At 39.7% G+C, this 11,461-nt stretch overlaps 1 protein-coding gene and 1 non-coding gene across 2 annotated transcripts; both read left to right on the forward strand.

The window, feature by feature from the left end:
• Positions 1-943: 943 nt before the first annotated feature.
• LOC121798676 (glutamyl-tRNA reductase-binding protein, chloroplastic-like) lies at positions 944-4,865 on the forward strand. Its single transcript, XM_042197797.1, has 12 exons — positions 944-2,156; positions 2,274-2,327; positions 2,426-2,512; positions 2,632-2,730; positions 2,816-2,911; positions 3,028-3,093; positions 3,182-3,272; positions 3,389-3,456; positions 3,558-3,623; positions 4,009-4,059; positions 4,224-4,288; positions 4,529-4,865. The coding sequence occupies exons 1-12, from the start codon at positions 2,139-2,141 to the stop codon at positions 4,584-4,586; spliced, it is 819 nt and encodes a 272-aa protein (XP_042053731.1). The 5' UTR covers positions 944-2,138; the 3' UTR covers positions 4,587-4,865.
• A 4,521-nt stretch (positions 4,866-9,386) lies between these two features.
• LOC121801709 lies at positions 9,387-9,466 on the forward strand. The gene has a single exon (XR_006050646.1). It is a non-coding gene; the product is annotated as a small nucleolar RNA SNORD36 (small nucleolar RNA).
• The last annotated feature ends 1,995 nt before the right edge of the window (positions 9,467-11,461 follow it).

Here is an 11,461-nt window from a genome sequence, read left to right on the forward strand (position 1 = left end):
TGTATTTTAAAAAAAAATAACTTTTTAAGTACATGTTCATGATTCAACATTAAGGTACTCCCTCCGTCCGCCATTAGAAGTCTCGTTTACCATTTTAGTCTGTCCCTCATTAGAAGTCCTTGTTTATCATTTTAGTCTGTTAACCATTAGGAGTCCCGGTTCACTTTACTATAAATGATAGATAGACTCTACTTTCCACTAACTCATTGCACTCATATTATATTACTCCCTAGTCCCTTAAAATTTGTTACCTATTTTCATTTCTATCCGTCCCTAAAAATTTGTCACATTTCAATTTTACCATTTTTTGTAGTGGACCCTATATTCCACTAATTCATTCACACTCACATTTTATTATAAAACTAATATATAAAAGTAGGAACTATATGCCACCAACTTTTTCAACCCACTTTATATTACATTTCTCAAAATTCGCGTCGGGTCAAATGGTGACGAATTATTAAGGACGGAGGGAGTATAAAACTAATAGAGTATATAAAATGGACCACTCATTTTTGTCATCCACTTTCCTTTACATTTATTAAAATCTGTGTCGAACTCAAATGAGACTCCTAATGACGGACGAATGAAATATTTCATATTAAAAATCACCTCATAAACATTAATTAATTAAAAATAATAATACTTCCTATATACTATTAACCCTTCTCTGTAACAATTTAGTAAGTAAAGAATAACTTTTTAATTAAATTCATATATTTCCAAATCAAGGTCAAAATCGCACGTGAATTTGTCATACAATTTTCATTCATAAATTTTAAAATAAAGATTATTCTTCCATATCAAAATCCTGACCAAAAGCATAGTTGTGTACTACTCCTACTACTTTTTGTAGGGTAAATTGTTTGACCGTGTGCCGCCGTCTGCTTCATAAAAATAATGAATAAACAAATGCACAAATTAAGTGGATTAGTTAGATTAGAAATTAATGTCATAGGTAGAGAGACTTGAATCAGACGCTTCACCATAGATTTGCCTTCCCCATCGACAAAAAAGAAAAAGGAAAAACATAATCATCCACTAAAAAATCGGATCGAAATGGTGTTCAACAGCCCAGCAATCGTAGCGGTGGCCCAGCTGTCGGCGAATGCGTGCCAATACATAGCGTGCAATCCGGAGCGCCTCAGCGCCGATCAAGTGCTCAACCTCCTCTTCTGCTTCCCCTTTCGCCACCTCCGCCGCCTCGCCTTCTGCATCTGGACCTTCTTCTGCTTCCCCCTTCCCAGCAACCCCTATCTATCCTCTTCTTCCTCCTCTTCTTCTTCCCAATCCGATCTTGACCCCGATCTACACTCCGATTGATTTCTCATGATCTGAATAAAAGAAAAAGGTTCTGTTGTATTTACTAGATCTATATAGGAGACTATGTAAAGTTATAAATGTTGTCTTCAAAATATATCATTTGCGTTGATGGATGGATGGATGTTGCGGTTGCTAATATTTGAAATTTGACAATAAAGATTGTATTTTGGTCACTCTGTTGTGGTAACTGTATAAATTTGATGTTGGAGATGTGGCTTCTGGCAATAACAATGATAATGATATGAGGAAGTTGTTCCTTCTGCATCTTTGATCATGGTTAGTTAATACGCACTGTTGTTTATTAGAACCACTGAATTCACATTCTGTAATCAATCAAATTATAATATTTATACCGTTTGTCACGGCAAGCTGTTTTTTAATAGAAAAAAGGAACTCTCTTGTGAACATCTAGAGTCTTCATCAGCAACCATGTGGAGTGTATTTCCTTTTTTTTAAGCTCCATGAATCCCATACCTAGATAATGGAGCATGTGTGTATTGGGCCATTTTGTGATGTCGGATGTAAATGATCAATCCCCACTTTCGAAGTATTTCTATGATTGTTTCAAATACATACTAACTGGAAAAGTTGTCGAGAAAAATAGGCTTGTTTTTATCAGTATCGCTATGATTACCAATCAATCAATAGCTGACTGAGCAGGACAGCCGAAGCCATGCTTTTCCAACACATCATCAATGCCATTTAATTAATTTAACTAAGTCAATATATGGGAAGAAGAGTGTTCTAGATTAATCACTCACCCACCCTCTTCTCCTCTACCTTCTTCCCTCATCAATCTCTTTGGCATCATCGCCATGGCCAACCAATCCCAGGTAACACTCCCATCTTTTCTTGTTTATTTCTTACATCTCTTTCTTTCCATGATCCTCGTTATGAATTATGGGGTTGATCACTCATAGTTTGCATCCCCTTTTACTAATTCTGCACAGGTTTCGCATCATAACGAAGAAGCCAATCTTTCTCAACTCTTCCATGATCATCAGGTACGTGCTTAGGCTATAACAGCATTGCTAGTACTTGGCTGATGTTGTTGATCTTTTTCTCAACATTAAAAATCGATCTTTTACTTATTTTTCCTCAGTTAAAGGCGACTAGGCTTCCCCCTATCGAGGAGGTTAGGACACTCCTTCATCATAGTGTCCGGGGATTTCTCTCCTCCTTGTCTCGGGTACTAATATAAAATTGATCATATTTACTGTTGCTCTCTGCTTTCAAGGGTGTTATTCCAATACCTCTTCAGTTATGCGTGTCTGAGTTTGTGTTATTGATTGACATTATCTTATGCAGGAGCACCATGGTTATCCATTCGGGTCCATGGTTGACTTTGCTTGTGATGCTTACGGATCTCCCATAGTTGCTGTTAGTAACTTAGCAGATCATACAAAGGTAGCACCATTCTCTGTTTTTTGCAGTTTGAGAGTCACTTAAAAACTTCTACTTGGAGGAATTCAAACTTTTATTATTGGTTCAGAACCTTGTAGCCAATCCAAAATGCTCATTACTTGTGGCAAAAGATCCGGATGACAGGTCTGACCTTATTGTTACTATTCAGGGAGATGCTGTCCCGGTAAGATTCACTCCTTTCTATAATTTTCTTTATTTGGCTGAATACATCAAACTATAGCTAGGCAGTTACTCTCTTAAGACAGTTTGGGTTGACACGCTCCATATAAATTGACATAGGCTGATCACAGCAATATGGAAGCTATTCGGACTGCATACATGACTAAGCATCCAGATGCATTCTGGGTAACTTTTAGCTCGGTTATCTCTTGTTTTCTCTTCCCCTATGTGACGGATATATATTGTCGTACTGAGATAACTAACTATTGTGAAGGTGGACTTTAGCGACTTCCAGTTCTTGCGCATTGAACCTAAAGTTGTACAATATGTCGCAGGTGTCGCAACAGTTTCACAAGCATCTGGAGGTGTGTATTCCTTTACGACGTAATGTTTGTGATGGAAAGTCCATTCAGTCTCTTCATTTTGAGATGATTGCAAAATGATTTTTTTTTATATCCTTTGTCTATTCCCATGATTTCAGAACTCAGCAATGCGGAGTTTAGAACTGCAAAAGTGGATCCTATATATCAATTTTCTAAGCCTATAACAGTATGGCCTACTGCATATCAGTTATTCGCTATTTATAGATAGATATATACTTTTCTTGGTGGTGATCACCTCTAAACTATGTTAATCTTGTTTTGTTCCAGTCTCACATGAATAAGGATCATGCAGATGACACAAAGCTGATTGTGCAGCACTCTACGTCCATTCCGGTATTTTGTTGTTCATTTTATATTTGAGTATCATGCTCCATTCTGACATGAGAAATGTTGGCTGTTCTAACGTGTTCACAGAATAGACATAGATTGTTTTTGTAAGTAGTGAGAACAAAAATGAAAATGCAAGCTTGCTTTTAACTCACATGTGAAAAATGTTCCAGTAGTTGCAAGCAAGAAAGAGAAATAAAATATGCTTTTGTAATTCCTTTTTACTTCATAGCTTATATAGATTATCCGTGAGCATGTTGTAGTCTCCATGTTTGTTATTCTCTGATAATTTGCATAAATACTTATTCAATCAAAGGGAGTTGCCGTCTCTTTTACAATAACCTGACAATCAAACTTGCATTCAAGAATTCTGAAATTACTTTTTTTTCAGGTGGAATTTGCAACCATGTTGGACGTAGACAGTCTTGGTTTCACTGTGAAGGTTGAATCAACATCTGAATTCTCATGTTTCTTGTATCTTTCACTTCCATGAAGTTTGGCTTGTCTACTTTATATGTCTTCAGTTTCATGCTAGTGTTTTCAAGGTGTTTGGCTTTGTAATATAACTTAGTATAATATCTTTTGCTCTGCCCATTTTCTCTTTAGGCTGGCTATGAAGGCAAAACATTCAAGCTTCGAATCCCTTTTACTAGGCGTGCAACAGAGAGAAAGTGAGTAATTCTGCTGTTATTTGCTTGCATTGGTCTAAATAAGCTAGAGAATTATCTCATGAATTCATCCATATATAGGATTTTCAGTTAGACCTTGAGGCAGTGAAAGTAGGTTTTGGTGTTATATATGCTTCCACAGTTTTTAAGAGAGATGGGGTGTGGCTTAGTGCATCTTCTACAAAAGAATTTTGGCAGGTGTTATTGTTCACCACTCTGATTCTTTGTAATGACATTTTGTAGGGACGTGAAGACTCTTATTATAGAAATGCTGCAAGCAGCCAAACAACAGATCAATTGAGGGAAACCTCTTTTAGTAATATCGATATTTCTTCATCTGGTTGAGGTTGTGACCCTCTTCCTCTGTTATCCCTATGCCATAGGCGCCTGCTTCCTGGGAACTTTTTTCTTGTCATTCAGATAATTGAAGTTTACCCTTGTAGATGGTTATAATACAAGAGTGATTGCGATTTTGGAGAATCATTATTAGTCCTATTTTGTGAACTTGTTGTAAAGAGTGTTTGCTCTCATTAACTTCATCATTTCTCATCTGGTCAGGGATTTGGTTGACATTTCGGCTTGATCAGATTGTCTTATGTTTTAAACATTAAACTCAGTTAGAGGAGGGAGGCCTAAGCATAACTCATTCAATCTTGATACATTCTCCCAACTTTAAGCCTAATGCTCAATTGCAAGTTTAGTTTGATTCCCAAACTCAACCGGATTTGATGCATCATCACTAAGCGCAGGAATTGGAACTGGACCGAGTGGATTGGTGGTGCAGTCAGGTCCTGCATCATTGGCGGAGAGGGCGGGAGGCGAGCTTGGGATTGGCACAGCGGTGCTCCTGCGGTGTGGTGGAGTGGGTTGAGATCAATATTAGTCTCGAATTAATCAGTATTTAGCTCGACGAGCAAAATATTTATGAGTAGCTAACTAGGAAAGATGGGAAATTATTTTGTGGAATTATTTACAGTGAAACATACTGCAAAATAAATTATTTCAAAAAATCTAGTGGTGAAAATGGCAGTTTTGATCCACTTATTCCCACCATAAAAATAGATGTCATTTTATTCTTGAAATGTATTTGGCTTTCGTAGGAGAGCACATGCTTCAGTTTTTCATAGTTAAATTGCGTTTTTCAAATTTAGTAATTCAGAAATTTAATATGCAATTACAAAATTATATTTACTGTAATTTTAGAAATTCCGATTAAATAAGTTTAATGTCACAGCCATTTATTTTTATTTGAAAATTAACAAAAATAGTATGGTATGATTTGGTGTATAAAATAAAACAGGGTATCAATTGTAGTAGTAGATGTGATGTTATGGTATGACTGACATTTGAGTGAAATGGTTTTGAAATATGGAATTCTTAGAGCAATGGTGCTCGATTATTTGGAATGAAATTCTTGTCACTCGCAACCTTTAAACTTGAGATTAAATGTTGTCGCACTTGTTAATCAAGGAAAATACTCCACTGAGTATTGTTGTTGTAGTCCTAATATTGAGCTGAAAAAAATATCTGAAATGAAATGTCGAGTATAGTCTAGAACAAGTTAGAAAATGACCATAGAACATGGGGGTAAAGCAGGCAAAGGAAAAATGTGTGTTAGGCCATCCACAACGCTGTTCCTATACCGTTCCTAAACCGTTCCTTAAACCACTATTTGAGGGCCCCACTGTACTTTTTTACTCCATTCCTTAACTAAGGAACGGAACCTGCAACCCTCGTTCCTTAACCGTTCCTTAACCGTTCCTTAAATTACTATTCATTCAATTTCATTTTTTTTTAATTTCAACTCAATTCAATTAAAAAAACAAACACATTTTATTAAAAAACACACAACATTAAAACAAAGTTACAACTTAAACTTGCGGAAGTACGTATCTCCCGGTTATCGCAGAAGTACGTATCTCCCCAAACCGGGTTATCGCAGAAGTAGTCGCGTACTAACCTTGCGGCGGCTTCCTCCCGGTTACGATGGATGTACGTACGGGAGCGACGTTGGGGCGGAGCGGCTTCTTCCGCCTCCCGTCGTCGATCTTCTTCAAGTGATTGTTCCAATATTTGACGCATTTGTTCATAAGGATCCATTAGTTTGATTAAATTTGGGAGAAGGAAAATAGAGTTGATTTGAGATGAAAATTGGGGTGGAAATAGAGAGAAATAGATGTGTGTTTGTGATTGAAATGAGTATGAAATAGGAGTATTTATAGAGTAAATAAATAAATAATAAAAAAAAAAAACAAACGGCTATAAAATTAACGGTCTCATTACCGTTAATAAAAAAAAAATTTATTTTTTTTTTATTAAATTCGAAATTTTTTTAAAAAAAAATGAATTATTGCGTCATCGGGACGAAGCCCACTCGCGGGGCAGCGAGTGGGCTTCACGCGTCGAATGGGAGTCCGCCACGTCGCCTCGGCGCGTGGCGGAACGTTTCGTTCCGCGTTCCGGAGGAACGAAACGCGGCACGGCATGGGAACGGTGGCGGCACGGAATGGCGACGGAACGCACGCTGCAACGCGTGCCGCCGCGAAACCGTTCCTCCGGAACGGCGACGGCACCGCGTTGCGGGTGCTCTTACAGGTGCTCCACTAATGATGCGTTGCGTTGGTGACAGCTGTGTGGCACCAAGACGGGCAGCCCGGGCAGGATATTTTTAAAATTGTAAACAGAGAAAGAGGGCTGGCCCCCACGTTATGTTGCCGTTAGGCCAACGGTCTCCTCTGCCCGCCTCAAATATAACTCACTCCATCTATCCTCACCATTTCACACAGCAGACCAGCCCACCTCTCTCTCACTCAACACCTAGTTTAGCCTCTCTCTCTCTCATAAAGATGATGAAGAAGATGATGTTGGTGGCCGCCGCCGTGGCATTGATGGGTGTGTCGAGCGTGGCAGCGCAGGAGGCTCCGGCACCGAGCCCTGCATCCGACGCCGCAGCTTTCTTGCCAGCTGCCTTGGCTTCCGTAGGCGCTCTCGCACTCCAACTGTTTATCTAAATGCCCATTCTATTCTCCATTCATGGATTCATTGGGTTTATATTATTTTGTATAGAGTTGTTTCCGACTCTTTGATTTCTCTACATACAGGAGCCGCTGCTTGAGGCTCTTCTTCTTATAGTTTTTTCTCCATTCTTTCATCTCATCATATTGTACGGAACATCTGTTTCGATTCAATTTATATTAATCTATTGATTTTTATAATCAATTGTCGTCATTTGTGTATGGATTGAAATTACTGCTAAATATGAACATGATTGGCAAACTAAAGATCAGCAGCAAAGCAATTCGCATTGATGCTAAACTTGAATTCCAATTCTGGCATTTAAACTTAATCTGCGTAATAGTTGGTAATCAGATGCAGTCTATAAACTAGAGAAGGATTTTAATTAGTTAATGGAGGAGGATTAAAACAAAAAAACACAAGGTTGCAGCTGGATCACCGGCACATGGGCTCATGGTCCACCCAGCCGACAAAGATTTTCCACCACTCCACAAACAGGTTGAAAATTGCAACAAAAAAAGTTTCATTTTCTTCTATTTTGTCAGCTTTTTAATACATACAAAAACTGATTGTAATTTATTCTAATAAATTTGATAGAAATTTCAAATGATGAAAACAGGTTGAAAATTGCAACAACAAAAGTTTACAAAAGAATAAAGATGTGAAAGTAGTACAATTATCGTCAATTTGAATTATTCTTTCATTCTTACAGAAAAAAGTAACATTATTACTACTACTACGGAGTAGTACATAAAGAGAAGCACGCTTTGAATTATTGTACTACTTTGAGATGAAACTAATAATCATATAAATGTGATCACCTCCTTATAATAGATACTCCTAGATTATACTATAAAATTGATAGGATAGAGTACAGCCTTTCAAAATGTGCAAATAGTACAATTATCGTCAATATGAATTATTCTTTCATTCTTAGAGAAAAAATGTAGCATTATTGTTATATGGAAAGAAGAACGCTTTGAATTATCCAACTTTTGAGATGAAACAAATAATCTTATAAATGTGAATGTGGTCATCACCTTAGACTTAGAGCATCTATAGTGCTGGTTTCAAAATTCAGCCACAAACTCTTTTTTCATATTCCATCTCCAAAATCCACAATGTAATCAGCCCCAACTTCAGCTACAACTTTTTAACATTTAAATAATTGAATTATAATTACATTAATTATTAAATGAGAAATTAATACTAACAGGAAAATGCATTAATTCCAAAGGCGAAAAATACAAATAATAAATACCGAACATTAAAAAAATAAAAAATTGAAATGTACTAAAACTACTACATCAAGCGTTACCAAATTTCATTGATTAGATTTTTTGGAGTTGTCACATCCGACCCCCTACGACCTATGCAAATAGAATACATAAATCCAAAAGTAAATGTTAATAGTAGTATTTGAAAATAAATAAGGGCCCAACATTAAACATAATTTTGCACAGCCCACTTAGAGATAAGGAAATATGAAAACCCTAGATCTGCTGCTATACACTGTTACTCTCCATTTCTCCAAAGCTACAGCTTTCGATTTTCTTTTCCCGTTATATATTTTGTGATTGTTGTGCCTCTTTGAGTTGCCTAATCGTATTGACTCGTCTCAGTTTAGGCCTGTTATGACAGGAGGCTACTGTGCTTTTAGCTACTCATCAGTAGTCTTAAAAAAAAATTCATTTGACATCTTCTATCTGTAAATTAGTCCTAGATGAATTAGGAATCCCTTTTTCTTTTACGTATTTAGGAAAATTTGATGCAATGCCTCTTGAATAATCTATTGGTTGTGCGTGAAATGCGCAAATTAGTTACCATTTAGGTTCAGACGGAGTGCTGGGGACACCACACCTTTTGTCTTGTTCCTACTTATTCTGCTTCACACACGTTACTATTTCATTTCGATGTTGTAAAGTTATTGGTTTGTACTATTATTACCATTTGTTTTCAACTCTTGTGTCAAATGGTGACAAATTCTTTACTGGTGCCGATTGTTTATGAAGAATCGTATCGATTTAGGGTTGTTTTATTCTTTTCTTTGGCCTATGGTTGTATATATAATCATTTTGATTTTTCTGGGCAGATGATGAGTTATTTGTATTTTGTGCTTATCAAACCGTGAAGCTACAAAATCGAGCTTTTTAAAACTGATGCCCTGTCACATTTATATTTCAAGTTTTCAGGTTCAAATTATATCTATTTAGTACTACTACTACTATATGTAAAGTATACGACCAGATTTTTGATTAAATTCTTTTAATGTTAAACAAAATGAACATTTATTTCTGTTTGTAACTCATATTAGAGCGTCTGCAACTTATTAGATCCCTCTTGCCCAGCAGCACATCTGTGAGGGATGCATCGCGTTTGAGAACGACCCCGTTTTTCTCATTCTTCTTTTGAATTTTTCCATTCCTAATTAATACTATCTCACTTCGGTGGGCGGATTCAGGGATAAGAGGTGGTCGACCCCTTACGGGCCGGAAGCTTAATTATGATTGTTCTTTAGATTGGTGGATGCAGTAGCCGAAAATTGCAACAATATTAGAGCATCTCCAATGGCGGACGTCCGGTCGGACATCCGGTCGGACGTCGTGACGGGCGACCCGGACGTCCGCCACTGTGGCGTTTAGGGTCGGATACGGCGTCCCTGCGACGGGTGGGCGGACGTCCGCCACTGTGTCAAGGGTCGGACGTCCCGCTCGGACGTTCCGCTCGGACGTTCGAATTTTTTTTATTTTTTTTAAACCCTATATATACGGCTCGTTGAACTTCATTTCATTTGCACCACTTGTTGTTAACAAGTTTCTCTCTTCTTTTACTACAAATTTCATTTCTACTTTTAATGGAGAACGATAGGAACTCCCCGGCCACGAGCGAGTCGCAGACTCCGGCGTTTCCCATCGACCTGGAGGGAAACGTAAGCGGAAATGCGACAACGGTACCGGGAATGGGACAGATGGGGGCCATGGGTGGGATGATGTCCCCTTATATGTACAATTGGATGGGACAGATGGGTGGTATGGGTGGTATGATGCCCAGGGTAGCCGGGATGGGGGGCATGACCTCAAATATGATGATGCCGGGGATGGGGATGGGGGGCATGATCCCAAATATGATGGGGGGCATGACCCCAAATATGATGATGCCGGGGATGATGCCGGGGATGATGGCGGGGATGATGCATGTGGGAGGGGGTGGCAGGGGTCCTGAACCACTAGCGGACGATGTCTATCGACCGGTTGTGGATATGCAGTCTACTGATACCCCTTCTACTTATGTTCCGGATACTCAGTTCACCGGCATAGACACTTTCTCTTTTGAGGAGTTGGGGATATCTCCAGTCAGGCAGACGCCCGATGATATGAGCGGGGGCAGGGGGAAGGGACGTGGCAAGGGCAAGGGGAAAGCCCCAGGGTCTTCCTCACGCACGGTGGCAGAGGAGGAGGATGAGGAGACGGGAAAGAGGACGATCTGGAGCCAGTGGGAAAACGTCGCGCTTGCGAAGGCTTGGATTGCAATTGTCGAGGATCCCTATGTCGGTGCCAACCAGCATATTGACAGACTGTGGCATCGGATCGCTGAAGCCTACCACACACACAAACCGGCTGGGGCGAAGCGTCGCTTTCCCGAACAGTGCCGGAAACAGTGGGAGCGGTTGAGGCCTAAGCTTAGTCGATTTGCTGGCCTCTACCAAAACAACCTCCGCCAGGCAAGCAGCGGTATGTCCGAGGAGGATGTCCGGAACCGTGCCTTTGCTCAGTACCCTGACAAAGCCTTGAAATTCAACAATTCGACCAGTGGGAGGCCTTTCTCGTGGTGAAGGATTCCCCAAAGTTTTGTGGGGGAGTCGAATCGGGCTGGGCGAAGCGGACGAAGATCAACGCTTCCGGTGAATACAGCAGCAGTGCTGGTTCGCACGAGCTCCCGGAAGCCGACGAAGTGTCCCCGCTACCGCAATCAGACTCTCGCCGTCGTCGTCGCCCGGTTGGACAAAAGGCTGCGCAGCGGAGGGCTAGGGGAACCAGCGGCGGTAGCGGGTCGTTCGAGGTCGAATCGGAGGCCCCTGCTCCCCAAGAAGATATCGACCGCCTCGCCCGCGCGCAGTTAACGACAAGCTTGATCCGAACCATGCATAGGTGGCATAGCACG

This window comes from Salvia splendens, chromosome 4 (assembly GCF_004379255.2).
Source record: "Salvia splendens isolate huo1 chromosome 4, SspV2, whole genome shotgun sequence".
NCBI lineage: Eukaryota > Viridiplantae > Streptophyta > Magnoliopsida > Lamiales > Lamiaceae > Salvia > Salvia splendens.